The sequence below is a fragment of the Rhopilema esculentum genome, chromosome 3 (assembly GCF_057945365.1).
Source record: "Rhopilema esculentum isolate cy_ngs chromosome 3, ASM5794536v1, whole genome shotgun sequence".
NCBI classification, from domain to species: domain Eukaryota; kingdom Metazoa; phylum Cnidaria; class Scyphozoa; order Rhizostomeae; family Rhizostomatidae; genus Rhopilema; species Rhopilema esculentum.
The window spans coordinates 3,072,796-3,098,016 of NC_142817.1; the positions used below are offsets into that span (position 1 = coordinate 3,072,796).

General features: G+C 37.8%; 3 protein-coding genes across 4 annotated transcripts in view; all 3 read right to left on the minus strand.

Moving 5' to 3' along the window:
• Window positions 1–1,744: 1,744 nt before the first annotated feature.
• LOC135692726 (uncharacterized) lies at window positions 1,745–7,954 on the minus strand. The gene is made up of 4 exons (XM_089112074.1): window positions 7,608–7,954; window positions 5,932–6,056; window positions 4,656–4,805; window positions 1,745–2,368 (listed from the first exon to the last, which is right to left on the minus strand). Exons 1-4 carry the CDS (start codon window positions 7,865–7,867, stop codon window positions 1,908–1,910), a joined length of 996 nt encoding a protein of 331 aa, XP_088968200.1. The 5' UTR covers window positions 7,868–7,954; the 3' UTR covers window positions 1,745–1,907.
• Window positions 7,955–13,188: 5,234 nt separating this feature from the next.
• Window positions 13,189–18,581, minus strand: LOC135692725 (uncharacterized). The gene is made up of 4 exons (XM_065211006.2): window positions 18,184–18,581; window positions 17,097–17,221; window positions 16,800–16,949; window positions 13,189–15,794 (listed from the first exon to the last, which is right to left on the minus strand). Exons 1-4 carry the CDS (start codon window positions 18,441–18,443, stop codon window positions 15,334–15,336), a joined length of 996 nt encoding a protein of 331 aa, XP_065067078.2. The 5' UTR covers window positions 18,444–18,581; the 3' UTR covers window positions 13,189–15,333.
• A 191-nt stretch (window positions 18,582–18,772) lies between these two features.
• LOC135692727 (alpha-aminoadipic semialdehyde synthase, mitochondrial-like) overlaps window positions 18,773–25,221 on the minus strand; it is a 43,700-nt gene continuing 37,251 nt past the window's right edge. For both annotated transcript variants that reach the window (XM_065211008.2, XM_089112054.1), the window contains exons 18-25: window positions 25,106–25,169; window positions 24,211–24,375; window positions 23,663–23,755; window positions 23,440–23,552; window positions 21,979–22,067; window positions 21,432–21,499; window positions 20,799–20,907; window positions 18,773–20,210 (exon numbers count right to left, since the gene is read on the minus strand). In XM_065211008.2, coding sequence (XP_065067080.2) covers window positions 20,095–20,210; window positions 20,799–20,907; window positions 21,432–21,499; window positions 21,979–22,067; window positions 23,440–23,552; window positions 23,663–23,755; window positions 24,211–24,375; window positions 25,106–25,169 — 817 coding nt within the window. In that variant the 3' untranslated portion in view covers window positions 18,773–20,094. The remainder of the gene's footprint in view (window positions 20,211–20,798; window positions 20,908–21,431; window positions 21,500–21,978; window positions 22,068–23,439; window positions 23,553–23,662; window positions 23,756–24,210; window positions 24,376–25,105; window positions 25,170–25,221) is intronic.

Sequence of the window (25,221 nt, forward strand, 5' to 3'; positions counted from 1 at the left end):
CTACATCAACTCAATTTTGACTCAAATCAAACTAAATCCATCTTGATGAAACTCATGAACATTTCTATCCGCTGCACCAACTATATCTTCTGTCGTCGAAACAAACTATGGCTAAGCCCCGAACTAATTGACTTTTAAATATTGTAATGCAGATAAGCCAATTATATGATGCCTGTAAAAGCGAGTCGTATAATTGTAAATTTAAATGTATTCAATGAAAATGAGATGTTTAAAAAAAATTATTATTATAAACAAACTTTGGTCCAAGGTGCAAAGTAGCATGCCTCAGAATATTTTCAATTTCACCATAAGGTACCTGAACAATACCCTTGCCACACAGAAAAACCTGAAAAAATGGAACTTGAGCCAGACCTCTGACTGTTCTTTCTGTTTTTTGCCAGAAACCCTTCTTCACGTTGTTGCTGGCTGCAAAAAATATCTAGAACAAGGCCGATACACCTGGCGACATAACTCTATCCTAAACTTTCTAGCTACGTCACTAAAAGCTGTCAATGAATCTACCATCTACGCTGATATACCTGGCTTTCTTTCACCATCAATCATAACTGGAGAAAACCTTCGCCCTGATCTTCTCTTGAGGACTAACAACAATTACCTCTACATTTTAGAGCTAACTGTTGGCTTCGAATCCAATCTTAACACAAATGCTACAAGAAAACACAGCAAGTATGCTCCTCTTTTATCTGGTTTACAGCGGCAGTTCAAATGTGTCTCCTTTGTTAATCTTTCTATGAGCTCTCTTGGCATCTTCGGCAATTCCTGCAATTAATTCTTCAAAATGTGTGACTCTCTCTCCATCGATCAGCAACAAAAGCGGTATCTCATTTCTAAACTTTCCAACATTGCCATCCGTACTACGTACTACATATTTTGTTGCAAAAATAAGCCATGGACAAATCCGGAATTACATCCTTTTTAACTTTAGTTGTTTTATTTTTTTTTCTCAGTTTTTCCTTTTACCTTACGATTGTTATAGTTTTTTTTGTAAAACCAGGCTAGCCAATTGCAAACTACCTTGCAATAGTGAGATTTGTAATTGTAGTTTAAGTTGAATTGAAAATGAAATGCTTCCATTATTATTATTATTATTATTTTTATTATTATTATTATTATTATTATTATTATTATTATTATTATTATTATTATTATTATTATTATTATTATTATTATTATTATTATTATCATAATCATTATTATTATTCCAGACCACTACAATATGACAAATCGTTGAAACATATAGATCTGGCTCAACCTCGAGACTCGTGTAAACAGGTTCTTTTACGCGGGTTTTACTCTATTCAGTTCTGTTCCATTTCATTCTTGGACCTAATCTTAATCTGCCTCAACCAAAGTGCAACTAGCTTTTCTGTCTGGAAAAGAATCATTATTAATGAGTTACCGGTCTGCATTCATAAACCCATCACCAGAAAAGAAGGCAAGTAAAAAAACTTCCTGTTCTTGAAATTCTCCTTGGTTATAGAAGTGTATTTATCAACTTGCAGTATCTATTAATGTCTAAAAGAAGATTCACAGCACCATAAACAGGGACGGATTTACAGGAGGATGCGGGGGATGCGACAACCCCTCAAGATTGTGCTTTGGCAAACTTGCTTTGATTTGGTAAAGCTATTTTGGTGGTCAGTAGTAACAAAATGATGCAGAAATTTTCTTTATGTATCTTCTTATCTTTTCTGCCTTGAGGTTAAAAGTTTATTATTTTAAAATGGGCGTTTTCATCATTTTCCAGTCACCTGAAGGGTGTGGCACCAAAATCCAATCATCATATAACACCCCCCCTTCCAAATCCCTGCGATTTGAATCCGTCCCTGACCATGCAATGATAAAATTTACAGCTATTTTAACATAAACAGGAATATTTTCAAAGCTTATCGTGTGCAGACAACACAAGTAAGCTCTTGTCCGCTAATATACGGGTTCTTAGTTCCCTGAACCAAATACCACAAACTGCCACCATTGTCAGCACTGGTTTCAGGCAATGGTTCTGCTTTTTCGTCGACGCAAACTGCAGCGGTACGGCCTTTGCTCGCGTAAGACTCACTTAGCAGGTATCCTTTATATTCCATTGTCCAGCCGGATGGACAAATGTTTCGACCGGGTATCATCACTTTGGTACCGCGAGTCTCCAGGAGACAAACTGCGCAAGGAGCATCATGGTGATGTAATGGCTGTTCGAAAGGACTGAATGCACTGACCTTGTATTCAACATAATAAATCCATTGTGAGGTATCTATAGAATCCGAGTAACTTGCGTATTCTGGATTTGGGTGCAGACATAATGTATTTGATATCCCTCCTGTATGTGTAAAGTGCTGACCAGCTGATATACCTGCAAAAGATATTTTCTTCTAATAAAGTTGCTTTGTTATTGAAGGGGGGGACAACATATTTCAATGAAGGCCTTCGAGTCTTTAATTTTGGAGCGGCTGGTTGAATTTCTTTGAAATGATCTTTGATTTGGTAAACAAGAATCTCATAAAAAGTAACGTACCAATCTGCAGTGTACAGATCTACGTTTACCGTGATGATGTGCGCGAACTGGACCTAGTTATTGAATCACTGGTCATAAGAAAATGGGAGGAAACGCGAGATTGATGCGCTAGACCATCTGAAGATGATGATGATGATGATGATGATGATGATGATGATGATGATGATGATGATGATGATGATTGATGATGATGATGATGATGATGATGATGATTGATGATGATGATGATGATGATGATGATGATGATGATGATGATGATGATGATGATGATGATGATGATGATGATGATGATGATGATGATGATGATGATGATGATGATGATGATGATGATGATGATGATGATGATGATGATGATGATGATGATGATGATGATGATGATGATGATGATGATGATGATGATGATGATGATGATGATGATGATGATGATGATGATGATGATGATGATGATGATGACGATGATGATGATGATGATGATGACGATGCTAGGGAACGCAAGTGACAGAAGAGGAAATTGAGAACCGAAGTTTATTTAAGAAGTAGTTATTGATAAAGGATTCGTACCGGTTGAACAGTTAAAAAGAAGATTAATTGATGAAAAATGATAACTGTATACATCTTGTGTCCTTTTGGTGTCAGGGCGGGCGAAACGTGTTTGAAAGTAAGGGGACCAAAATATCAAAGTTTTGAAAGGGCGTACAAAAGGCCGCCACCATGGTTGGCGGCAAGAAAAATTTTAGAATTATGGTGTCTTAGGGATGGCCAGAAACTGTATCTAAAATGAATTTTGACTGAAGGTGTCGCATAGTCGCGTCTATTATGATGTTGGCTTGAAATAGAAAAGTTTTGCAAAGTTTTAGAATAACCACTATCACATAGCTCGTAATGAAAACCTTTTTTTAGATTTTAAAAGTACCCAAAATAATGGGGGAGAAAAATAAATGAAACATGGATTAATAAAAAACATTAACGTTGAAATATCAACAGAAGAACTATCAACCAAAAGTAAAAAGCTAAGCGATTTCGTACAGTTAAGATATAACTTTGTAACATCTGATCTTAATTTTTTCGGAAATTAAATGCTTTAACAAAAATTTGAAAAATCTTCAAACTGGGCTTGTCAAAATGAGTTTAAATAGAATTTATAATTGCGTTGATATTTCACTTTCTCAGTAGAAATGGATAATCCAAACGATCAAAATCTGAAGTTTTCTTCATAATATTTTTTAAGAACAAATCTGCCTATAATTTATTTCTCATATCCTCAAAAAGGTTTTTTCCAGCAGTTTCTTTTCCTTCAACAGCTGATTTCTCTCTTTTTGTAATGTTTCTGAGAAAGTTTCTGTTAACAAATAGACTTTGTGTGCTAAGTTTAGGCAATAGAAAAAACGAAACTTCGTCAATTTATGCTGGCACCAAGTTATTCTGTACTAGGTTTCTCGATCTATTTGCTAAGCCAAGCTGTTACTCGTTGTAAAACTTAGACAATGACCGATTTCTTCGATCTAATTCCCATAATAAATTTTATGTATGTCTTCTATGGTAAAGACATAGCAATCAAGGTAAAGCTAAGGACACATTTAAGAGAATACCAGGCAAAGTTACTTACAGAATCATATACTATATTTATTTCCAATTTTGCCTAAAATGTTTCTTTAGCTCTGCATAAAAATGGGGGGGGGCATGCCCTCCCGGCCTCTCCGGTTTCACCAGCCCTGGGTGTTCTTTTTAGTATCGCCCGGTTTAGGTCGCTTCGTCACACTTCTCTAAACAGAGTATCTTTAACAATTTTTGCCTAATGTGACAAGGGAATCATTCAGAAGCCTGGGGCCAAAGGGAATCACCAGTGGTGGGGCACAACAATAGTTTGAATATTAGGTGTAAGTAAAGAAAGCTAAATGTTCAAAAGATACCTTGACTTGAAATGTAATAATTGAATCAAGAACTCTCGCGAGAGAAGCGCACATTTACAGATTTTAAATGTTTGCATTTTTTATCACATAAATTTTGCGATTTTAATAAAAACGACACTGGAACCGCCGGATAAATTATTTTGATTTCAAAAGAGCATATAAGCACAATTCTTTTACAACGTATTTCCAACTGCAAGTTACATGAAACATCTAACCTGAATATAACAGCTTTGCTCCAGTTTGTTTTGGGCACGATGTCCTTCCCCAACGGGTGTACACAGACGTGCCAGTCGTGTTGAATTCGTGGTCAATATGATGTCCTCTTGGGCCTATCTCTCCCTTCCTGCCACCTCTACCTCTTTTCCCTAATAATTTCGAAGACAAATCTTTTTATCCTGGTCTTTGTAGCAAGTCTTTAAAATGTAGGTACACAAGTACAAAAGCAACAATAAACAAAACCCTTTGGTTTCAGCAACGGTTTTGGGGGTTTTCATTTGAACAGTTACAGTATAAGCGATCCTGAGGCGAAGTGAATACCATTGTTGCTCTTCGCCTCGCCACTGTGTGCAGACTTCAACTGGAAGACTTTTCGAGCCTCACTCAATGCAAGATATTGATGAAAAAGAAGGTTAGAAACCAGAAAGGCCAAGTAACTTTAAAACAAATTTATTATATAACAAAATAATCCAGACAACTCGAACTCTATATAGCCCGAGCAATCTTTATCAACGGCCAACACTACCTAGGCACCAGAAACTTACTGAAGGATTTGGGCCTAACAGTGGGAGGCCGTAATAGGAATCTTTCTTCCCTTCTTTTCCTTATATCGTTGTTCGACTCCACACATTGACTGTTAGACCAGACTTCTTTTTCAAGGCTCTGGTACATAGCGTGCATTTACCGCCAAAATTGTACTCTTGAATTTGGTGATAAGACCTGCAAATGGGTTTACTTCTTTTTGATAACTCTCAGCAGTTTTGACCAATCGGTGAATATTGACATAACGTTTTGCAAATTTTTAGATTTGGTTTCACAGTTTTGATCTTAACTCAAGTTTTTTCAACGTACAATTTTAGTATCAGACTCGTATTGTTCCAATCAAAACGAGGCTGAGATTTGAATGTGTGTCGAAATCAAAAGGAGGCTGATACTAAAATTGTGCGTTGACCAAACTTGAGTTAAGATCAAAACTGCGAAACCAAATCTAAAAATTTGCAAAACGTTATGTCAGTATTCACCGATTGGTCAAAAGTGTTGAGAGTTATCAAAAAGAAGTAAACCCATTTGCAGGTCTTATCACCAAATTCAAGGTTACAATCTTGGCGACTCGACATTAAGAAAATAGTCAACTCGAAATTATCATCGTTGCTTTGGAGACAAGGACTCAAGTCTCTTAGCTGCTGTCTCGGCACTTGTTTGGAGGCTCGAGTTATTGGTATTGTATTACAATCCAAGATATTCTATACAGTCCGTGTTGAGAAAATAACAAACCTGTAAGGCCACGATCCCCTTTTTGCCCAGGAGACCCTGGTGGACCTCTCAGCCCACGGAGAAAAGGTAGAAGTGCAGCAAACGGTGATTTTTCAGCCTTGGCAAAAGCACTAGTGTTTTCGAACCTAGAAAATTAATATGATCAATATTAGACAATAGGTCTTAAAAGCAGCAGCCTGTTGCCTCATCTAACAAAGATGTCAAAACTGGTGCATTGCAATAAGTATTAAATATGTGAAACAGACCATCTTCTTTTTCTTCAAGAGACAATTTGATAAACATTCACTCAAACGGAAGCAATCTGGGATGAAAACAAGAATTCAATGCGTTCAATTTTTGGTGCACCATTTTGATAAAAAGCTGCTTCAGATTCACCAAAATCTTGAACACATTGCAATTGCACAACTAAAAATACTGGTAGGTACTGGTGGGGGGGGGGGGGGGCTCAGTGAGCGCAGTGCCCTTGCTAACATTGTTGAAAAATATGGGGTCTCAGCCCCCCCTCCCCCTCAAAGTCTGTGTTTGGATACAGCCAAGGATCATGTAACGCGAAGAAAGCGGTGAAAAATTGTTGCTTCGCCACAGGTCAGCCATTGACGACCCAACCAGAAAAGAAAAGAGATACAACTGACAGATTTAAACGCAATGCAAGCTTTATATGCATGGAAATTTAGATTTCTTACTGAGTAGGTTCAGTTGCACTTTTGCATAGACAGTAAGCTTTTTTTGCATTTAGAACTGGGATTAATTGCCTGAAACTACAACCGGCTGATATTGTTTAACTTTGTCTTGTCTAATTTTAATATGTCATGCACTACCTCTTTTTTATACGAACAAGATACTTTTGACGACTTTTGATGCTTTTGTTTTTTTGATACTTTCAGGCTCGGCTGTTCTCAATGTTGTTCTTATTTCAAAATTGATTTTCTTTACCTGCAAACTAAGAATTATTTGTAAGTCCACTGAATAACAGTTTTAAATTATATTTTTATTAGCACGGCTCATTACATGATAACATCTTCTCTGTTTTGTTAACACGAGGGAAAATGTGTCAATTTTAAGTCCAACCAATATGTCATGACTATTAAAAGTGAGCTTATGAATGTTGCTTAGAGTCATTCGATGACTCTTGCTAAAAAGACTGCTTCGGTTGTCACTTGTCAGCCTTAGTTAAGGGACACCAATATTACACTTTTATTTATTTACTTACCATTATCATCGTAGTTTAACATGGAATTGTAAAAATGCGAAGTCCAATCATCATCTAACATCCCCCCTGTCCCCCAGTCATTGTGAAAGGTTTCCCTTGAAAAGATGAGATTTTTAAAATAATTTCTTGTCACGCTTTTGCCATCTCGGCAACAACTAACCTTTTTACAATCCGTACCTGCTGCGATGCAATGCATTGGTGCAAAGCTCACATCTGGGCTCTATAGAATTGCTAAATAGATTTATGATCCCCAAAATGGTCCCAGAGACCTTCAGTAACTTTAAACGATCATTAACGACAAGTGAGATTTCGAACGGTAAATAGGAATGTAAGAAAGTTGCCTGAAAACTTTTTGTGAAAAGTTGGAATTCCCCGAAGATGGAGTTATCATCTCTCCAACTGACGAGAATAATAGTTATTTCGAGTAGATGGTAAATAAACATTTTATTAGCTTGAAAAAGGCTACCTTTGTTCTAAGAGATCGAGACGATCACCAAGACTTTTGAAAACACCGTCAAGGCTAACACTCCGTTTGGATCGAATAGCCACTGTTTCATGTTCTTGGATCCTGCTCTTTAAAGTGTTTGCCTGCACTGTAATATCAACATCCTTTATATTTGCATCACGGTAAGCAAACAAGAGGGCAGCAGTGCCAAAAATCAAGCAGATGTTATATCCGACATCAAAAAAATTCCCAAATCTTGAAGACGTTCCTCCTTGAGCCATGGTGAAATGCTGCAGTCGAGTTTTTAGTATCGAGCTCTCGTGCCATATGTCTTTTCAAATGCACACTGGTTTCGAAAACAAACTGAGGTCCAGCAGGGGTTAGCAAGTTTGGACCTGTTGAGACGAATTTGGAATACGGGGTCATAGAAGGTTATGAAATGCGTAGTTTCGAAACGACTGTTCGGTTATAAAATTTACCACAAGCGGCGATGTTATTAACGTTATGAACTGAAATGTCAAGCACGCTGGAGCCGGGGGGGGGGGCTTGGGGCTATAGCCCCCTCATTTTTGCTTCACTACGATGTTCAAGTAGTGGCATCAAAGATGATGGGGAAAGAACAGCCCCCTCATTTTTGCTCCACGACGATGTTCAAGTAGTGGCATCAAAGATGATGGGGAAAGAACAGCCCCCTCATTTTTGCTCTACTACGATGTTCAAGTAGTGGCATCAAAGATGATGGGGAAAGAACTACCATAAAAGTTAGCCAAATTGCCTAGAGCCCCCCCCCCCCCCCCCTACTCAAAATGTAAGAGACGTTTCATAACAATGAATGGTAGAGCGAGAGGCAAATAACAACGCGGTGCCAATGTTATTGAGAAAGGGCTTTCAGAGGCAGCCGCAGGAGGAAGAAAGGGTAGATCAACCTTAGATCATTTGTTTATTTGGCAAGCAATAAACGATTACTACAAATATCTAAAATGTTCAGTGAAGTTTGTTTACCTGGACCTGGAGAAGGCTTTTGATAAGCTGTGGCTAAAGTCTTGCAACATAGATATATATAGAAGTGGGGTAAAAAAAACTTTCTTAAAAATGTTTACGAATTTAACAATGAAGGATACATTCAAATCCACACACCTAGTGGAATTACAAGACAGGTTAGAATTAAAGAAAATTTTATACAAGGAACTATCTTGGCAGCCCCCATCTGTGCCAATCATATTGATAAAAGTATGCAAATAGTAAAAAGAGAAAACCTAGGAATTTACTTTGGGGACATTTTGATTCCCCAACTACTTTATCAGGATGATATATAAATTGCTTCCATATCTCATAAGAAAATGCAGGAAATGATTACTATTGCTGAAAAATTTAAAAGAAAAACCTCCTGAATTTTACCTTGGATAAAAGTGAACAAATGATCATGCAATATAGAAAAAGTAAAAAAGCCCAAAAAGAAACTTTAATTTCAAATGGCCAAGCTATTAAAGAAGTAGAGTCATATAAATATCTCGGGGACTTGAAAAATAACAAAGGAACCTTGGATTTGTGCATCAGTAAACGAATAAACTCTGCTTTGGGGGTTATTAAAGAAATAAAATTCCTTATTAAGCAGGAGGCACTCAAAAAAAAAGTTTTTCAATCAGTTTCAAACTGATTGAAGCAATTTTGATGCCAAAAGTTTCGTACGCATGTGAAACATGGACTAACGTAACTAATAAGCAATTCAAAGACTTAGAAAAATTGCAAAAAGATGCAGTAACAATAATTAACTCTCTACCCCAATCAGTGTCATATGATGGAATAGTCCTTGAATGTGGCCTAATGCCTATGGAATTTAGAATAAAAGAGACAAGATTAATGTTAAACATGAACGAAAGTAGATTGACCAAGATAGTTTATGAAGGGCAAAAACGTTTAAATTTCCCATAAAAATGATTGATATTAACCTCAAAGAAAATCAGATAAAAAATTTAACCAAAAAACAGTGGAAAAAAATTGTTAGAGAAAAAATGATCATAATCATAAAGAATTATATTAAAAATAATAGTAAGACTAAACTTAGATTTATCAAGGGTAGTAAATTTGAAATGAAAGAGTATCTGGGGTGTGAAGACGTTTCATCCCTGCTGAAATTAAAACCATAAAGTCCTTAAAATCTTGTTGTTTTAGTCAATCTGGTAGGCTTTATGTACAGAAAGTCAATCATGGACTAGATTAAGGCAGCGTCAGAACTTTTTGCAAACACAGGGGCGGCGCCAAAGAAATTGAAAGTGAGGGGGCTCGAGTTGATTACAACTTTTGAAAAACGCACTGAAATGCTTCAGGATATTTTATGCCTATGATTTTATGGGGCACTCGTTATGTTAGCGGTACATTGGAAGGCCGACAAGAAGTTGTTGGGGGTCCAAGGTATATTTAAAAGAGGAGGCTTACTTGCGAGCGAAGCGAGCGGAAAATTTTTGCAACCACACCCTCTAGACTAGCTTTAAATACATTGCAAAATATTCCTTGCGGTTCGTTTTTGCAAACATTTTGTTATTTTTAAGGCATGGTTTTTTACGTTTGATTAATTCCAGTCTTAAAATGGAATTCGTTACTTTATGGGGTACCATAGACCCCGGCTTGTTCCTTTGAAATAAAGCAATACTGTGAAAGGATTTATCGCACTATTATTCTCTTTTATTTTCTTACTTTTTTCTGTTCTTTTATTCTCTTAAAACATTTTTTTGCAAAACATTTCGCAGGAGCCCCATCTGGCCCCGCCCATGAAACAACTACAGATTTAAACAGCTATCAGAAAAGAGGGGGGAGAAGGTCCCCCCACGAAATCTGACGTAAGACCGACTTGAGGATGTGGCTAAAGAATTCAATACCAATGATATAGGAGCGTTTCTATATCATTGTACAATACATATACAAGTGTAAACGAGGCTGCAAATAATTATGGTATTTTAAGAGTTTGAGAGAAATAATTATACGTCAAAAAATTAGATGGATTTGGGAGGTCTCAAAAGTCCTCCATTCAGAATAAATCTGAGTCAGGGGATCTTTTAAGAAATTTTCACTGGTTGGGAATTGACACAAAAGAGCAATTTTCTTAATGCGACACAACTGATGGCAAAAACAAAAGAAAAAGGACGAGTATGCATAGTATATAAGGCTTCAAGGTCTTGCACGTCAGTCCTTACTCACATGCAGCAAAAAATAACATGTGAAATAAACCAGACAAAATGACGGAAGTTCAGATCTTGACATGTTTGCAGGAAAATGACGCAATTTCAGACATGTTTCCAGGACAATTAGTTTTCCCGCGAACTTCATTACCTCGCTTTGGTGTAGTGCGAGAAAATCAAACAGAGTCAGAGATTTGCATTTTCGATGATAGGGAAGAAGTAACATATAATTTGACACATACATAAAACGACAATGACATAAACAGCAGTCATGCTTTTTATAACAATTTTCAACAAAAGGGAATTTGCTAAGAGGGGAATCATGGGCAAACTAGTGGGGAAATTTAAGGGCCTGGTGGAAAATTCCCCACTAGTTTGTATGTTTGTTTGTTGTAAGATCCCCCGATTTGAGGTCGAGAATAAGCGGGTTCTTGTTTGATTACTGTTTGGGGGCAAGAGGCAGTCGTCACTACAATTCCAGCTTGTCTCATCTTGAAATAGTTAAGTTTGAGCTAAATATGGTTATATGCTTACTATACAAGGTATAAATTCTTCGCTTATCTTGGGAAAAATTTATGTACGCAACAGCAAACCACCTATCAAAAAAACAGGCCGTTTTCCAACCGCTTCTCGAACAACTCTTTGTTTGGATGTATGGCATGGATATAATGTAGACACCTTTCTCTGCCATCCGATCTTCTTCATTGTTATCGCGAAAACATTTGTTAAAACGGCATGCACAAAAGAGGCTTTAAGAAAGAACAGAAAGCACTTTTACTTTTTAAAATTTATCATTCTAAATATCAAATGTCTATTTGTACAGGGCTGCATTTACATCTGTTGGTGTCCCGGGCCCAAGTTGATTGGGGCCCCATTAATTACTGCAAACTTTTGGAATATTTTATTGGGGTCTAATACGCTCAGAGAATCAAAATTTTCTGCCATTAGGCACAAGCACCGCGCAGCCATCTGGCTTGCAGATGTTTTAGCCCCCATCCCCATTTTTTAGAAAGTTTACATAACGCAACTTTGGATATGGATTCTAAGTAGTAGCAGTTCTTCTTGACTGGGAACCCTTTTTGTTTATTTTCTAGGTTTTTTCTAGGTTTTTTGGTTAATTATACGATGTATTTTCTAACTTGGTTAGCTTGGGATTTTATTATCCCCAAGCAAATCCCTTTCATTTTTATTGTTATTGGTATCTTCTCTGAATCAGATGGTTTATAAAAAATCAGTGGAATAAGCAAGACTTTTCTAAAAGGGCATTTTCCGAAGTTCTAAAGGGCCTGGCCTTAAAAAGTTTCCTTTCATGCCCTTTTCAGCCCCCACCCCACTTTTTGACTGGAGCAAGGTGCCTGATTAGGCATAAGGGAAAACGTTCATTCTTTTTTTTTACTTTTTCAGCATAGAGGAACTTCCTTCACCAGAAGTAGAATATTTCTTTCAGTCTTTTCTTGCAGTCTTTTAAAACGTTTATGAAACTTAGCTTAGAATAAAAAATTTTCTCGGGGCCCCTCGAATTTAAGAGTTGTGGTGAATTGAAATTAACTGATATATGTTTTCGGCTGTGAACATAATCGCTCTCAGGTTTGTTAAGCTAGGGGCTATGTCGGTGAGTATATGATAAATAAATTCATTTGAAGTTTGTTCAAGTTAAAATTGTGTATTAAAAAAAACTCGTTCAAGGAATTGTTGGTTGTGATAGCTCTTTTGCGCATCGCCAATTGTATTTTAGAATGGGGTAAGTTTTAGAAGACCTGAAGAAATTTCCTATTGGAACCATTATGAAATTTGCACCATTTCATGTGCAATCAAGATGTTTTAAAATCTACGTATATTAAGTACTTCAGTAATTTCTAGTCGATTCCATATTAAAACAGAATTCCGTACTTTATTAGGCTGCTTAGACCTCGAGGCCTTGGGGCAATTAGCCCCCCTTGCCCCCACTTCTCGGCAGCCCTGCTAAACAAGGGTGGAGTTACCTGGACTTAATGCTCTGTATCGGGGATCATGCCCAGCGATCAACGATATATATCTTTCCGTTTTGCTCTTTTCTGTTCCTAAAGGCTGATTTTCATATAACGTATTTCGACGTATTCCTTAAATGGTTAAAAGGAGGGATGTGCTTTACGCTTCTTTTAAAATCCACACTCACAACCACACCCACGGCCGCACAAAACACACCTGCGATTGTGTTTAAGACTCTCTGTTGTGTATTCAACACCCCCGGGCCCCCCTCCATGGCTCCTTGACAGCGGAACTAGCGATTCAAGATAGGATAAATCGGTTAACCTAGTTTCAAACATACCAAAGATCGGTCTTTCTATTCTTTCTATTGTATTAGCCAATCACAGATCGGTTATGGTCAGGGAACGCTCTCCTGCTAATATGACACAGGGCCGTCGCTAGAAAATTTTTATGGAGGGGGGGGGGGGGGGGGTGCAAATAGTTTGCCGACAAAATGGGTGTGGCAACAGGTACGAGCATGGTTCTTAAATGATTATGATTATTATTGATAAAATTCGCGAATATTTATTCTCAGGAATTTTGAGGTTGCAGATTATTTTAAAACGAAGGAAAATATCTATGTAACTGTCTGTAACTGTTAAAATGTATAGTTTTTATTGTTTACTGTTCAGCACTTAATTCTGTTATATTTCAGTTTTGCTCAGCGTCATAATTTCAGGGTGACTAGCAAACCAAAAGGTCCTGGTTCAGGGTGTGGTAGAAAAACTTTTCGAGCCACACCCTCTAATGCGAGAAAAGGCTAAAATATGCTCAGTCCAAACAATTATTGACGGTTCTGGTTCTCTATGTAAATCAAGGATTCTATGTATGCAGTTAAACTCTGCACAATAACAGCAAAACAATGGTTCTATTTGTAACTCCAAGAAACTCTAATAACAGTTCGAAAAAAAATCCTAGTCTAAAACTTTTAGCAATATTTTCAAGCGAACCTATTATATATAATATTCGAAAATTGAACCAAGAAAGTAATCAAAAATTCAACCTGCATGTTCTTTTCTGTTATGTGTCATCTTTTCATTTGTCTAGGTTAGTATCTTGTCTACAATTTGAAATCTAGTAATCTACAAACTTATTCACACTAAAACATCATTGAGAGAACTTAAAATGATATAGATTCCTTAGTCTGTATCAAACTCTGTAATTCTAAACACGTTGAACTTCAATATAACTTTTAAGCATACACTTTTCAGAGGGTTTCAGAGAAAAGAAGAACTTGAAAGAAAGCCTTTATCTGTTGCTTGCTACTTTCAAGGAAGAAACTTTCGCGGAAAGAAATTTTCACGGGAAGAAACTTTCAAGGGAAGAAACGTTTGCATTTTTTAGCGTTTATGGCCTAAAAAAGCGGATGATTGATACGCGAAACTTCCTGAAATACTAAATCTGCGAAAATGTGTTTTGTGAAATGTCCAGAAAATTCTGCTGTTGATCCTCTTGAAAACTTTGATGAAGAATGATTCTGTTGGATTTTGCCACCCGGGCCAGACCGCGCCTGTCCTTTATTATGAGAGAGTTTGTACGACCATCAATCATTCTCGTTAGGTTTTCACCAGTATCAGTCGGCTAAAGGGGTCATCCATATAGTACGTACGCAGTTTGAGAGCCAATTGTTAACCCTCCCTCCCTCCTTGTACGCACATGTACGCTTTTCGCATATCCCCCCCCTTTTTGCGTACACTGCGTATGCTTATATCTTTTTTGCCCCTCCCTCCCGTTTCATGGTATAATACAAATAATTGAGAGTTTCCAGGGGAATTCAGGGAATTGCCCATACTGACCATTCCTTGTTATAATATATGTTAATGCAGTTGTCTAATTTATGTAATCATGTGAAGCACATCGAAGCAGATTCTTTAACATTGAACTTATTGTATTTAGCTTTCTAAAAGGCAAAGCCTTTCACATAGTTTTTATCGGAAGTTCATCAAACAGAGCAGATTTTAGGTAGGATGAAAATATGCAACAAACTTCCTACTAAAATCTCTGTCATATGAACAATGAATGAGCAAGCTTGCAAGGCTCATATTTCACGTTTAGGAAGTTCTTAAGCGTACTCACGTGTATGCAAGTGTACAATTTTTTATCGACTCCCCCCTCCCCCTGAGTGCGTACTTTATGGATGACCCCAAATGTGCGTTCATCTTTAGCAACAGTGACTGGTGCTGTCATCAACAACAGATAATATATATTTTGAAAATGGCAAAATTGTCTTTCTTTCTTCTGAAAATTTGCCAGTTTCCAAGAGGCTGCCGACAAAACTTCAATTTTGAAGATTTGCCGACAAGGTAAGGGTCTGGGGGGCTGTCAAAATAAAGGATGAACCATGTTATTCATCAGCTAGTTCCAGATGCTAGACACCATAATCATTGCTTCCCGAGCACGATTTTGAAAATATTGATATTCTGTCACCAAAGTTTTATGGTAATTAATGCCATATTAGGCATTAATTAATGCCATATTAGGCATTAATGCATACCGTATTAGGCATTATTATGATATTCTCTTTATCTATTCTAACATAACATAAACATATACATTATCAAAGCTCATCGTGTGCAGACAACACATGTGAGTTCGCGTCCGGAAATATACGGTTTCGTAATACCTTGAACCAAGTACCATAAACTCCCGCCGCCGTCAGAATACGTTCCAGGATATGCTTCTGCATCTTCATCAACGCAAACCGCAGTGGTACGGCCTTGGCTCTGGTACGTCTCACTCATCAGGTATCCTTTATATTCCATTGTCCAGCCGGATGGACAAGTGATGCGACCGGGAATCATTGCTTTGGCACCGCGAGTCGCCACGTGACAAACAGCGCAAGGAGCATCATGGTTGTGCAATTGCCTCTTGAAAGGATTGAATGCACTGATCTCGTATTCAACGCTATAAATCCATTGTAAGGTATCCACAGAATCTGAATAACTCCCAAATTTGGGGTTTGAATGCAGGCATAATGTGTTTGACATCCCTCCTGTATGGCCAGAGCTCTGACCAGCTGATATACCTATGGCAAAATGAATTGGCAATATGAATAACAGGACCATGTGATATAAACGGGGATAAATGAGTTTCTATGATTGAGGGAAGAAATAGGGACGAAAAATCCATTTGCATAAATTTTGAATCTTGCAACAATCGCGTAAAATATGACACAAGCCATTTTTAGAACATTGAGCTTTGTCCCAGTCCTCGAAATGAAGAAGGTTATTGACGAGTGTAGGTCTGCAAAATTTGATATGCATACAATCTGTAGCGTGAAATGTTATGCCAAGAAAATAAGGTCCATGGTTTGCCCCATTTTCCATTTTTAGAACATTGATCTCGGTCCCAGTCCTCGAAATGAAAAAGGTTATTGACGAGTGTAGGTCTGCAAAATTTGATATGCATACAATCTGTAGCGTGAAATGTTATGCCAAGAAAATAAGGTCCATGGATTGCCCCACTTTCCATTTTTACAACATTGATCTCGGTCCCAGTTCTCAAAATGAAGAAAGCCACTTATGAGCGACTTAAAGGCAATCTGTCACGACGTTGATTGGTTTTAAGAACAAAGGGATTTTTATTGTTTCCAGTCCCCCTTTAATTTATCGCATTGTAAAAAAATGGCGAAGCGCTGGAATCGTGTTTAGGCTATTGTTCCAGCTATTCTTCTCGTTAACCAATCCACAACGAGACAGATTGCCTTTAACGAGAGTATGTCACCTTTTTGTGCAGGGCCTACGACGAAGAAAGGGGCGCGGGCATGCCCCTCCCATTATCTGCAGAACAAAAAATCTTTTTCAAAATCTTTTGTTATGACTGTTACATTTTTCCTTGGATCCCCCACTTTCCAACCTGCGCCGTTGGGTTTCTAAAACACCCTCTTAAGAATTTGGTATTTAAGGGATCTTTAAAAAATGTTAGCACTAAACCAACAAAAGATTTAAGAAGCTTGATGCTAAACACGAGTTTAGTTTCTTAAGAAAATGTACAGAGCAGATGGATTGAAATTGAGAATTAACTAACATACCTGAATAGACGAGCATTGCTTTTGTTTTCTCTGGGCACGACGTTTTACCCCAACGGATGTAAACAGAGCCCCCAGATGCTTCGGCATTATGGTCAATGTGATCACCTTTCAGGCCCATCTCTCCAAAACTGCCAGGACTCCCTCTTTCTCCTAGGAAATTCAGAATATCAGTTTTATGATTAGAATGTGTCCAATGGCCACTTGAAATTTTTTGATTAAAAATTCAGTTTTTTAGCTTACAATCGGGCATAGAACGCAGTTAAATCACTATTGGCTTTTAGCTTGAATTAAACTAACCTCGCAGGCCACGATCTCCTTTTTCACCGGGTGTTCCTGGTGGACCTCTTGGCCCTTGAAGAAATGGTAGAAGTGCTGCATATGTTGAGTTCCCAAACTTGTCAAAAGCACTACTCTGTTTGAATCTAGAGCAAATGAAAGTCACAGAACCAAACTTTAGCTTTCTGTACAAAACTTTTTAGAGTAGAAAACGTCGACATGCTGATGGAACCGAGAGGACTTTTCAGATTCAGCCTTGTACAGGGGCGGATCCAGAGCAAACTTGAAGGAGGAGCAGTTGGTAATGGGGGCGCTGAAAAATTTTCAAAAAATTGATGACGAGAGTACGCTTTATACAAAAATTTCAGAACCATTTTCGGAATAAACAACAAAACTTTGAGGTAATCCTTGAAGCAAATTAACCTGTCGGTCTCAGAAACTTTTTCACCTGATTCTCATTCTTCAAAAGGGATGCACAATTTCCAAAGAAGGGGCGCAAGACTTGCTTCAACTCGTCGAGGGAGCGGCATCTACCCCTAGTTGCCCCCCCCCCCTTAAGTCAGCCACTGATCTTGTAGGTTTTGAAGTGAGGGAAAGTCCACCCTTTCGATGCCTATCCACCCTCACGCTTGACTACCTTGTTACGAAAATCGGCGGCATTTATAACTAAGCCGCCGAAGCAAGATATTCAAAGTAACCTTAGCACCCCCTAAAACCTAAAAATATACGAGTACCCCTTGAGGGTTTAAAATCTGTCTACATCAAAACAGAAGTTGCCGATTCGTGTTTCAATTTTCTTTTGCACTCTTCAGCAAGGGGGCCAATTCGTGGCGGTCGGGGGTCTATGTCGGTCGCCCCTTGCTTCTGCTTTTCCATGTTATCTTAAAAACCCTTGTTCAAATCTATGTGCACTAGTGGGCGTAGGAGGGTGTTCGAGAATGGTGCTTATTCAGGATAGGGGCCTATTCAAAGCTCGATGCTAAAACGGGTGATCTATTCAATTTGAGAGCGAAGCTTATTCGGACTGGATGGAAAAAAAGTTTAAGAATTCTTCTGCTTTAAGATTAACTGACTTCTGCAGCAGATTATTTGCTGAAAATCAACATACCTTTTTTCTAGGAAATCAAGGCGTTTATGAAGATTTCCGAAAGCATCATCGAATCCAAAACTTCGTTTTGAACGAATCGCCACAGTTTGACGTTCTGGCAGCTTCAAGTTTAAAGTGTTTATATGTTCTGCTATAACTAGCTCTTTCACACTAACATCTCTGTAAGCCAACAAGAGTGCAGCGGTGCTTAGAATTAGGCAAGATTTAAACCCAACCTTGAGAATGCGCGTGTACATTGAAGATGTTCCTTCTTGAGCCATGATGAAGTATTGCAGTTTAAATTGAGTAGCCAGCTCTCTTGCACTATCTCTTCAATTGCAAATTAGTTTCGAAAACAAACTGAGGTCCAGCGGGGTCTAACAAGTTTGGACATGTTGAGATAAGTCTTGACAAACAAGTTTCCATGGGGTCAAAATGGATATGAATTGTGTAGTTTCGAACACTTGCGGTAGTGCAGTTGATTCTCATATTTAACACTAGCGGTGATATTATCAACATTGATGATCTTAATATAACTTTTCAAGACGAATATAGGAAGCGAAACTGATTCCAGAACCTCCAAATTGCATTTAAACCCATACAGAAGTTTGCCTTGCTCTTGGTCTCTTAAGCCTCCCCAAAACGTTTTAAGCCCTTCAATACGTAATATGCTCCGCGGTCTTTGAGATGAGACCTTGCAATTGAACCACATTTTTTAAAGACTTAACGTCTGTATATATAAGTCTATGGACTGAGAGGTGAGATCCAGTCTTTCTATACAATGCTTTACAGTCTCTATCTTGTGTTTATAAGAGAAACGCTCTAAACGGGGCAAATCAGATTATGGTGTCAGCTTGCCAGATCTGGCTGGAAGGTGAAAGGGATTTCATGCCGAAAAAATGACCGGGAGAGCTAAGAGGTGGAAAAAAAGCTTGTGTATAAACATGCTATGATTTCACCCCATCTTCCAGCTTCTAGGCCGAAAGGTGGGATAACACCTTGGGATAACAAGGTAGGATAACATTGCTTATCAGGCCCAATTCATAGGAAACTTAGAATTTCCAATTCAACTTCAACGTTTCAGGTAACTAAACTCGTCTGTTGGAAAACCAGTCGGGTCCGCGTGCAGGCTCAGTAAATCCCATAAATAAAGAATAAAGTTTACTTGATAGCCTCTATATCGACGGTGCAAAGAAACTTCATTAAGATTAGGTCAATAACTATGAACATAAATAATGAGGAGTGCAATACCGGTGAGAACAAAATACATTAAAGATTTCTAAAAAAAAGCAAATTAATATAAGGATATACTTGATTTGCTGCTAGTAAATAGATAACACTGTGAGGGTCTAAGCAAACATGAAAAAGTTGAGGTTTTTCAACCATTTTTCGCGACAATGTTCAATTTAATAGGGAAATGATAAAAAAACCAGTTGGTTGAGCCTTAAAATACCAACATAAAATACAAACAAGGGTTTGGAAGGGAAGATATCTGCATAAATTTGATACTTATGCAATGGTTTTAATTCATTTTTCTTTTTCTCCCCAAGCCGACCAGAGGTGTTCAAGGAATACGATGCTATACTTCGGCTTCCAGAGCCTGCTTTGTATTCCACCACGTTTCTTTAAAGCCTTTTTTCTAAGAAATGCTGATTTCTTTACTTTTGTAAAAAATCCTCTTTACATAATGGAGTCCCATTCTGTCTGTGCCCCTCCAACATTGAAATGTAGCAGAAACCTTGCTTGCCCTTCTTTTCTTTAGATGCTCTTACACCCAAGGTAGGGACGCTAGAAGCTTCTAATAGTTAACTGCCCTCTATAAAACATGTACAAAGCTATAAAAACAACTAAATATTAAATGAAATAAAATTGTTTAGTAAATACCATGCAATGTTTCATAAAATAACTAAGCAAAACTTCCATTACCACAGCTCACAACTCTGTTGTTTTGTGAGTCCAACAAATGTCTTCTGCCTGAATTCTTTTTAACATTGGCTTGTATATTCCTTTTGCAAAAGGTGTGACGTTTCCAGTCTGCAAGATCTCACCTTAAAAGGAAGATATTATACGTAATTAACCGTCTGGCTTATTATTATAATAACCAGAGTCGGGGTAGGAGTAAGTGGGGGTATTGACTTTGATCTCGCATTAGGATTACGGAAAAAAGGGCCTAGTCCCGACGCAAGACTTGAGAACCAACTTTTTTTCTTTTAATATATGCAAAATGCACGCAATGATCGTTACTTCAAGTCCATTTAAACATTGCTTGTTACAAATCACCTTTTGCATGATGTTCAGTAACATAAATGCGTCTTAACGTCGAACCTAAGAATGGTTGCTTAGAGTTTCGGGCCACCGTCAGATCAATTTTCGGTTTTAAGGAGATGTCAGGTAGCAAAGAGGGGGCTACTTGCACGGAGGACCCTTGTGAGATGAGAGTAGAGTAAAAGCACAGAATAGAGATCTCTATTTTGTGCTAACAGTCTGTTGCAAGGCTGTGTCAATTATCTAGACTAGAGGGAGGTGTCTTTTCTGGAGACATTAATGGCGGGCAAAGTGCGAGTCCATGACAAAAGAGAGGAAATATTGGGACAGAATCATTTTTCCTTCGTAATGCAGGTCAACAGTTTCATTACCATTTAAGACCATATCCGCAGCAATCGCAGTTGGTATGCCGGTAGTCCTAGCCATTGCAGAAAAGCCATTCGGGTCACCGTATTCGACCAGACTTATGTCATGCTGCACCTGTGAGGCAAATCATTGCATTTGATCAAAGGTGAACTGACACGCTAAATTGTTTGTTGATACAATGCAGAAAATGATGCAAGGAAAATCATTGCATTAGAAGTATGGCCTATCCTAATCTGGGTGCCAGAGCCTCAGAGAGACAGGTTTAGTGACATAGAGTAGGGCCGTCGGAACGAAATTTATATTAGGGGGGGGGGCTGTATTCCTTTTCACTCAATACACTGTTACAAAAGAAAATATACCTTAGTTTGAAAATTATTGGGGAGCTCCAGCCCCACCCCAGGCCCCCCCGGTTACGCCGGGCCTGAAGAGACAACTTGATTGTTTTTGAAGAAGCACTAAAAAGTGAGCTTTTGGGGTAGATAACCCCTTACTTTAACCAATCGTATTATCACATATAAAATACGAACATATTTACAACAGTTCTGTAAATGTCCTAAATTTTCACATCCGATCTCATATACAATTATCTTAACACCTTGTTTATATTATTACAATCAAAATAAGCTCAGGTAAGGTACCCTTTTCCCGTTGTTCTTAAACTCTCTAATTTGAAGGCGAAGCAAGACGATATCCCGTTCACCTTTACCTGTAAAGACAAACGTCAGTTCAGTATTTGATAGAATTCACGAGGATGTATGGTACATCATATGTCAAGAAAAAGTCAGCCATGATCTTAAAAAATATATTCCAGTCAACATTGACTTAAGCAACTTTTGCTTGAAATCAAAGCTATGTTTATAATAGCATTTTCATACATGAAAGAGGGAGATACTGTGAAATAGGGGCTAGGGGTGTAAGAATTATAATAAGGAGTTTCCGAAGAGAATTTTGATGAAAAATAATCAGCACTGGTTCTGGCTAATGGTAGAGTTGTTCTGATTTAGAAAAATCAACCAATTGTTTTAGAATGCTGATTCCTCTTAAGGTCGCCACTGCTTAAAAATTGAGATATTTCTTATTGAAAAGCAACATATCATCATCCATGGCGGGATCTAGAGTCTAAAATTTCCTAAGTGGCAAAAAGGGTAGTCTTTAAAATTGATAAAGAAAAGTGATGCGATGTACTGTATTCCAGAATACGAGATAAATGCGTTGATAGTGTATCAAATGGCGTTTGTCCTATCTGAACTGATTCTTCTGAAAGTAGGCCAAGTCTAGCAGGGAAAAGACAACAAAATGCTCGTGAGGAAATTCATTCAAACGTTAAGATCTTGTCTGCACAACCATTTGAAAATGATCTCTTCTAATTCACAGGTTGAAATCCGAAATCCTGCTGCGAATCGGTAATTATTCCCTATATTTCCAAGGTCATAAAAGCTTATTTCAAAATTTGGAGCTCTGTAGACCAGGCAGAGAATAGGGGAATGGTCGCCCGAGAGCGAAATTTATGGAACCAATTGCTTTTGGTCAATTCGAGGGTGCTGATTTCGAAAATCAATGTTATACGGGGATTTTGGGGAGCCATCAGCCTCTTTTTAGTGTTTGAAGTCTCGTTTTGGCGTATATGAAAGTAATCAATGCAAAAACCTTTTAAATGTTGTTTAGACTTGTTTAAACAGAGTTAATCCACTAGAAGAAAATACCACACGTGACTTGATTACCTATTGTCCTGTTAACAATAGTTTTTCCGTTCCCTTAATTTCTCCATGTGGTGATGGTACGCCCACATAGCACGATAGCTAGTGCACTCTCATTCTGCAAGCAGAACGAGACAGATAGATACGCTTTACAAGCTTCCCCACCCACCCACTCCTCTCTTTTTTCTTTCTATCTTGACAAAATTTTTTTCCTTTCCAATTTCTGCTTTCCAGCTTTCCCCCGGAGACAGTCGTCTTGCGGGCAGGTGCATCAGCCGGGAAACAGTTTCCCATTGTTGCCACCGACCTTAAAGAGAAGTATTCTCCAGGCAGTCAAGGGCTGGTGCACTCGCAGGCCCACTTCCTGGATAGGATTTTTATAAGGGGATTAAATGGAAATAATCTAAAGTCTTAAAGTTAATTAAACATATTTCTTGCTCAAAATTAATGCTCAAAATTGAATTATGGTCTGTTAATTAAGGGGGGCCGAAAGCCTCGTTTTCACCTGAAAATTGCGTAATCTTGAAAGCTTAATACATCTTTTGTTGGGACTAATTCTCAATAGAGTAATCGAGAAGACAGTACGACTGGCTCATTGTAATCAAACATAAACATAACAAAAACGAGATTATATAGATTGCTCCGCAGGGAGTCCATAGTTCCTATTTACATTATGACACTGATGACCACAAATGGATATTATTAGAAACGAACAAATTAAATGAAACAAGCACACATTGTTTCTTATTCCATTGCTTTCTTGAGTAAAGTTTGGAAAGTCGTTAATCATATGATCCGTTGAGGAATATGGTGAGTCATGAGAGGAGGAGGACCACCTTTCTGGCTTCTGGTGATTAATACTCACACGCCTCGAAATTTAAGGATCCAAAAGGATTCGGGAAAAAAGTGCTTTACTTGATGATATCTTACATAAATTTAAGATGCTTACCCTTTTACACCTTGAAAAGCAATTTCGTCGTTTTGCAATCTGCCTCTTACGAGTATTTCAAGCTCTTTCTCTGATAAAGTGAATCTTCCAAATTGGAGGTTCATAAGATCTTTCTATAAAACGAAGAAAAGAATTTTTACTATAGTTGTATAGGAGCTGCCTTGAGTGATTCAACAAACGAAGACTGTTCAATTTACAAAGCAAGAAATTGAGATAACCTTACCCAAGACGAGGTTTTTCCAACCATATTTGCCGGATAAGGGTCCTTTTTCAAAAGACCAAGCGACAAAATTCCACGACACACTGCTGCGTAACCCTGTAATAATGGAATTGTAGTACGGGTCAAATAGAATAAGTATTGAAATCAGCTGAACAGCCATCATCATAATCATCATAATCATCATAATATCCTCGTCGTCTTTGTCTTCGCCCCTCAATTGCACTAAACAACACCACTCATTTTCTTAGAAAAGGCCTATCTCAATGAGTCGCTAAAAGAATTGAGTCAATGAGTCAAAAAATTACTTGATAAACAAATAAAAGGGAATTTTTATAAATAGAAAATTATAGCCATCAAATGTATTATAACCATAACGATAATTGCCAACATAATAAACTAATGTGAAAACGAAGTATGATTGACGTCTTGCCACTTTCAGCAAGTATTCATAGATTTACATTCATATTTTTTTGCCTAGATTTCAGACGGGAATATCAGAGATCACTTTGAAAAAACCCTTGCTTTAGTTACTGCTGACAGAGGAAACTCACATGGTATCGTATTGCGCTTCGTAACATTGTCTTGACTTCAGGGATGTTGAAAGACTGTACGTATTTGGTAGAATCCCTATTTGGGTATCCCTCCAGATGAAATCCTGGGAAAATATCCAGGGGTGATACATTCTCCAGCAACATTCCAGGCTCGATTTCCATTAGCTAAAATCAAATTATTTGTGAGATATAAGACTATTATTTGACCAGTAATAGCTTATAAACTTTGACAGGAGCTATGCTAATTTTACTATTTGATGTCAATAAAAGGAAAAATATGTTTATGAAATGGTATTTGTATTTGTCTCTACCTAGCATCCGAAAGTAGTTTTAAGGACACCGAGAAGCTTATGCTTATCGAGCAGTGTCCTGGTCCTCCCTCTAAATATGACCACACCTCGTGATTCCTACGCCTGGAATTACAGAGAGCTGGCATTTCTCCTCATTCTGCGTGAAAATATGGTAATGCCAGGGACATGAACCACGGACCCTTCGGTCTGTGGTCAGCGCCCTTAACCACTGAGCCGTCCTCGTACTGTATTCACAGATTTAGAATTGAATTTTGGGGAATATTTTTTACGCAAACATTTTCGTACAGCACAGTCAACTGACAACTTTCAAATGGAAAACGTTAACTTTATGTAAAAATAAATCCAAAAAGCGCTCGAATTTCAAAAACGATAATGCCAAATTTTATATCAGATTTGAAGAAGGACAGAACTCAAAGATCTTAACCTAAATTTTTTTCAAGAACTTCTCTTGAAAAGTTACTAAGAAAAGTCACATTCTTAAAACAGTATCAAAGTTCCTTGTTTGTATCAAGATCAGGTTAAAATACACTCCACTTAATGAAAATACAAGAAGTACCACAGGATTCCATTGAGAAGGAACATACCTGTCCATTCTTTAAAAACCTTGCGCCATTAAGCAGCGTCAAAAGTGTGTCGTTTGGGCTCCAGCTAAAGCAAAACAAGGTATGCTTAAATGTTTGGAATATTACACAGTACACTG